The sequence below is a fragment of the Podarcis bocagei genome (assembly GCF_964188305.1).
Source record: "Podarcis bocagei genome assembly, chromosome: 8".
Classification (NCBI taxonomy): domain Eukaryota; kingdom Metazoa; phylum Chordata; class Lepidosauria; order Squamata; family Lacertidae; genus Podarcis; species Podarcis bocagei.
The window spans coordinates 46,596,587-46,602,586 of NC_138133.1; the positions used below are offsets into that span (position 1 = coordinate 46,596,587).

General features: G+C 39.5%; 1 protein-coding gene across 2 annotated transcripts in view; it reads left to right on the top strand.

Moving 5' to 3' along the window:
- CABLES1 (Cdk5 and Abl enzyme substrate 1) overlaps nt 1-5,777 on the top strand; it is a 50,732-nt gene extending 44,955 nt beyond the window's left edge. For both annotated transcript variants that reach the window (XM_081205752.1, XM_081205753.1), the window contains 3 exons: nt 489-595; nt 1,595-1,802; nt 2,043-5,777. In XM_081205752.1, the coding sequence (XP_081061878.1) occupies nt 489-595; nt 1,595-1,802; nt 2,043-2,183 (456 nt within the window). In that variant the 3' untranslated portion in view covers nt 2,184-5,777. The remainder of the gene's footprint in view (nt 1-488; nt 596-1,594; nt 1,803-2,042) is intronic.
- The last annotated feature ends 223 nt before the right edge of the window (nt 5,778-6,000 follow it).

A 6,000-nucleotide genomic window follows, 5' to 3' on the forward strand; every position in this document is an offset into this window, starting at 1 on the left:
AATGGGTATATGTTCTCTCATAACCTCTCCACAAACTGAGAGTGAATGCTCCATAAATAGGTTATCTAGAGGAGCACTATAAGAGTGAGCCATTCATTAACCTGTTGCTACTATGGCCTTTTGACCCTACTGTTTAAAGATAGAGAGATAGATAGATAGATAGAATAAATGTGGGTGGGTGCATGTGCACACACATACCAAGTGACAATAACAACATGCATCTGATAAAATGAATTCTAGATCATGACTGTTTATGCCAAGATAGCAGTTTTTAAAAGTACCAAATAACCTTCTGTTGCATTTTATGATGATTGATTAAAATTGATGACCCTCTGAAACAATAATTAGATAAGCATCTTCTTGATGGCTATTGCCAGAGTATACTTAAGATCATTTTTAGGATAAGAACGTGCAACTATTAATTTTGCTGATTCTACTGGAAATTTTGAGAAAATTCACCTTGAATCCCCCCCCCCGATCTTTTACAGACAACAGTAATTGATTATGTGAAGCCATCAGACCTTAAGAAAGATATGAACGAGACCTTCAAGGAAAAGTTTCCTTACATCAAGCTGACACTCAGTAAAATAAGAAGGTACCATTGCCGTGCAGTTACCCTTAATAGGTGTGGTAGATGGAGGTAAAATATTAACAGTAGGTTTTCTGGAACAGTGACCTCCAAAGGCCATTGTTACAGAAGAAACCATCTGTTTGCTTAGACTAGAAAGCTGAATAAATAAGACAGGGATCATGTGGTCTAAGTACATATTAAGGTCCTGCAGTGTTTTTAAATATCTAAAGGAACAGAAAGGTAAGGACAAGGATGTGAATGTTCTTGTGAAAACCGCTGAAAAAGGGATAGAGAGAGTTTCTGAAATTAGTGAAAGCTGTTGCAACCAAATGATAGCAAGACTGAATCATGGGTATATTTTAATAGATGAAAGGTTGTTCTTCTATTGTTGAATTGGAGACGTGTTGGTCCAAAGATGTCTGCTGCATTGCAAACTTCACAAATTGTTATTTCTCAGTGATCAGCAGGCTCCTCGAGTTGTATACAGGGAAGCACAACAGGGTACAGATGTTGATGACAAAATATTCCATTAATACTTAAGAGCAGCCAAGGCCGAATACAATGGGATAATGCCGTGCTGTACTCTTTGTGCCCCTGTCCCATTTGTGCAGGTGTATCAACACCTTTTCAGTCCTCTGCAACAGCAGATACTTAAAAGTTAGGGAGCAGAAGGAATTATGGAAGAGCTATCATTGGGCCAGAACATTAGTATTTCAGGAGCTCCAGTTCCTTTGCCTGCTTCTGTTTCCTTGCCTCCAGTCCACCATCTTGCCCAAAATGAGAGAAGTTAGAGATTCAAGACTAGCAATAATATTTTTGGACAGAAAAAAATGACTTCAAACGTGAACATTTCAATGTTCAGAAATTCAGGGGACACTACATTCGCAGGTGCTGAGAGTGAAGCATAGCAGTATGATATATTGGCAGTTTACTGGTGGTGTTTAGGCAAGCCTTCTGAATTATAGGTATTGCTATTACAGTCTTTGTGTTTCTTCAGCAACACACCTTTCCCTCCCCTTTCAGCCTGAAGCGAGAGATGCGCAAACTAGCTCAAGAAGAGTGTGGTTTTGAGGAACCCACCGTGGCTATGGCCTTCGTCTATTTTGAGAAGCTTGCTCTCAAGGGGAAACTCAACAAACAGAACAGAAAGCTCTGCGCTGGAGCATGTGTCCTACTCGCTGCCAAAATCGGCAGTGACCTCAAAAAGCATGATGTGAAACATCTCATCGATGTAAGTACCCCCAGGCCACAAACCTTCACCACAAAAAGTAGCAGTGAAGGAGGGTTGACCCGGCAGTGGCTTAGTTGAAAGGAATTGCTGTGTCTTCATTATATCGTGCGCTGGCCTTTGCTCAGAAAGGTTGGATGTAATTTTAATACCAAAGATACCTATTTTAAACTTGCCAGTGCAATTGGAAGAAGCTGTTTAAAGTACATGACTAATACACCAATCTGTTTGGCTTTGTTGTAGAAACTGGAAGAGAAGTTCCGATTGAACAGGAGGGAGCTGATTGCCTTTGAATTCCCAGTGTTAGTGGCCTTGGAATTTGCTCTCCATCTACCTGAACATGAAGTGATGCCACATTATAGACGCTTGGTCCGGCATTCCTAGCACAGGCTACCCTTCCGAGAAGAGGGAGGGGTTTAAAAACTTTTTTTCCCTGTTGAGCTCATAAGAGCAGCAGTTACTACTGGAAATGCAAAAATGGGGGCACAGATGCCCCAACACCCTTTAGTCTCTTTTCAGTGCAGCTTTTCAACCTGATCGTAGGAATAATTCCTTAAGACTCTCAGGCTAGACGAACTGTTTTAACTACTCAACGCAAGTGATGAATGAGTTGCATGTGAGTGAACCGTAGGTGGAGCAGATTCACACCACTTGGACAAAAAAAAGAACTTCCTTGAGTTCCCCATAAACTTTACTGCGAGGAGAAGGAAGATAAAACAGCAGCCTTCATTTCACACTTTATTTAAACTATACATTCTGCTCCTGTGGAAACCTCATCAGCTTTCCCAGAAGCGGTTTCCATATTACAAAAGGATTCCTAAAGCAATGACGGGTTGTGGAAGATACCTTCACTGTGTCAACAACGTGCCAATCTATTTTTGTATCTGTTATTGAAAGTGCACTTTTCCTGGTGGGTGGGACGATGATTTAGTTGAGAGACGCTGAGCAGGTTTGGAATCAGCTGGAAGGAAGCCTTGGATCATTGCTAGAATTTTGTTTACTAAAGGCCAGAGGACAACTTTTCTCTATTTGCTTAAAGACATAATTACTGAAAGGGAGATAATCCGGGTTCATTTGAATAACCAGGCATAATCCCTGGTTGCTAGTTTGTTTTCCCCACATCAACATCTTTTATTTTTTTATATATAAAGATTACACTACTTAAAAAAAAAAAAGTATGACACCTACAAATGAGAAACCAACAGCTGCTTTTGTTTTCACTTTTGTATGTGATGCCATTCAAATGTTCAGTATGGAAGAGAGAGGACATTTTGAAAGTGTCTTGTTCTAAGCCACATGCGTACTTCTAACCTCTGTACTTTCCCTCTGTGGAGATGGTTAGACTTGCACTCTGTAGTGTTTGTATTTTGTGCTCTATGTTAGAGTGCATTCTGAGGCACGTTGATGGTGCTGTATGTTTAAACAGTGTTTTTTAAAAACCAACTTGTACAGCCAACGGCCAGAATCGGCCGCCTAGGGCCTTGATAACAGACACTTGCCTCAAGTGTGGGTAATTTTTTGTTGTTGTTGCTGTTGTTTTAAAATAGAATTGGCTGTACAAATCAAATTTCAGAGTGGGGGGGGCCACTGAAATTGTTACATTTTTTCATACTTCACTACTTGGCAAACCTATAGTACTTTAGCTGTGTTCATAAATTACAAAACCCAGGCTGAGATGCAAAGCTTATACAATCCCCATGTGTGTTCTGTTTTCTAAATATTTGTATGTGTGCATTTGGGGTTGTATATAATGTAGCACTAAGGTGAATGTTCTGCCTGTAGACGAATTTCTCCTTGCGCAAGGGAACGTTCTTGCCCTCTTCCCACCCCCCACGAACAGCCTAAACATGTTCTGAGGCTTCCTCCAGCCCTCCAGAGCAATTTGGGGACAGTGTGAGGCATGGGCAGGGGGAGGAGAGCGGGGAAATCCCGTTGGATAGCACTTATCCTTGTGCTAGCCCAACTATTTAGTTACATTCCGCCTGCATGTGTATATGTGTGTATATACATGTGTATATACACACACACATATACACAATATGAGAAGATCATGACAGCTGGATGTGCTTGCTACTATGCTAGAGGACATACAACAAAGAATTAAATTACTATTTTTATATGTAGTTAATGTACATGTCCCACTTCTAGTGCAGATTCAGTTAACACAGTTCTTGGCTGACACAGTGATTTTAATAAAGTTGAGTATTTTACTGTTTATAGCGTAATACAATTAATTGAGCAACAGTTGTGTCCACCAAGATAATCTACCACTTTTTTTCTCTTTTTTCCTGTAGTAGTCAGTAGTGACACTGGAAATGACAGAAGTTGGGAACAAAAGTACAGCCAAGAAAATATACAAATACAAAACTCCATTGAAGCCTGTAGATTTTGAAACAAAAATCCACTTTATTGGTGTAGCTTTGCTTCCTCTTTTTGGCTTTCAAACACGAATGCTCCATTGTCTGACTTGTATACTGCAAGTATAAACTAAAAATATATTGAATGATACATCTGTTAGAGGAACTAAGAATAAAACTCTGTTGTTAAAGTAAAAAAAATACCAGTTCCAGAATTCTCGCTCACTTGCCCTCTTCCATATTGATGTATTCCCATAAGCTAGTTTGAAGAATGGAGAAAAACACTATATAGTTTTCTGCAACTCCAAGGAAATCCTCATTTAAATTAAGGGAATTTGCATTTTCTGTATCTTCATTTAGCCAAACCCCAAAATGTATATTCTGCATAGCCTCAAGACCAAAAACTGTTCTGCAATGCATAGTTAAAAGGTTTATTGATTAAAACAATCATTTTAAAAGATTGCACTTTAAGGTGGGTCTGGCTTCAGCTGTGGTCCAGTGCATATTATTTGGAGGGCCTAAGACCCAAGTGCATACATAAGATCAGACAGGATGTTTTATAATTCCTTTACCGTTATCATTTTGCATGGAAAGACTGTTCTTGGATGGCAAAATTCAAAGTGGAGAATGATGGCACTTTGTAAACCAAAGGAACACCCTGTGCTCTGGCCGCCACCTAACCCGAAACAACATCTGTGCCTTCAACAATTTTGGGGAAAAGAGAGCCCTTGTCCCTAGACCCTCTGTTGCTGCAGAGAGCTATTCACCCACATTCCTTTCCTATTTGCTGTGGGACAGTATCCCTGTTAATATGTTATCCCTCCTCCTTTGAAAAGAGGTGGTACAGACTGCACAGTGGGTGTGGATCCTTAGCTGATGCCTTTCTGAGGCTACCAGGGACAGAAAGTACACATGTGCAGTGCCATTACTTCAGTGTGGGTTTGCATAGTGCAAATGCAGTTCTAAATCCTTTCAATATCTATGCAGGTTTATGCAGAATCAAGATATGGAAATTAGCCCTCATCAACAAACTGGACAGGATTCTTGAATGGCATGCTTGTTGGAAACATCCTGCTTTCATTTGCAGAAATGTTTGGCTGCTTCTTTTTTGGGGGGGGGGGAGAAGGAGTTACAGGGGAAGGCGTTTTGCATAAAAGCACCGACAAAAATGGAAAAACTTTGTAGCGTAAATTGAAGCCATACTGATGAAATGTCAATGCACAAAACACGACTGAAGTAAACTATAGTAATTCTCCCTTCTTTCTCCAAGATTGCATTAAAAATAGCAATGAAATGGTGAATAAAAGAAAAAAAGGTTTTACCGTATTTTTGTTTCTCAAAACCAAGAATTTTGACTTGTAAATAGTTCCATTAAAAAAAAAAAGACATGGGCTTTTCGAAAATACATTTCTTTTCTCTTCATAATGTTTTGAGATGATGTACTATGCACTGTATTGTACAGATTATTATTTTGAAAAGCTGTTTTCTCCGCATACACCCAAGCAAGTGAAACTTTTCAAAAGCTCTGCCTGCCTACAATGTTACACAAGTTGTGTAGGGGTGGTGGTGCAGGAACAATAAGGCCGCCGATACCTAAATACAGTATGTCTTTAAGTTTAAATTGTTGGTGTCTCTCGCTTCATTGCTACCATTACGTTCCTGAAGTGTTCATTATTCAGTGGATATTTAAAATTCTGCAACTTAAATGAAAAGAAAAACAAGTGGTTTTCAAGTAGGCTTAGCATAGTGTAATAGCTTTTGTTTACGTCTATATTGTTCACAGGGACAAGAAAGTGAAGTCTTAATAGCAGTGGAAAAACATTGCAATACAACAGCAATGCTAA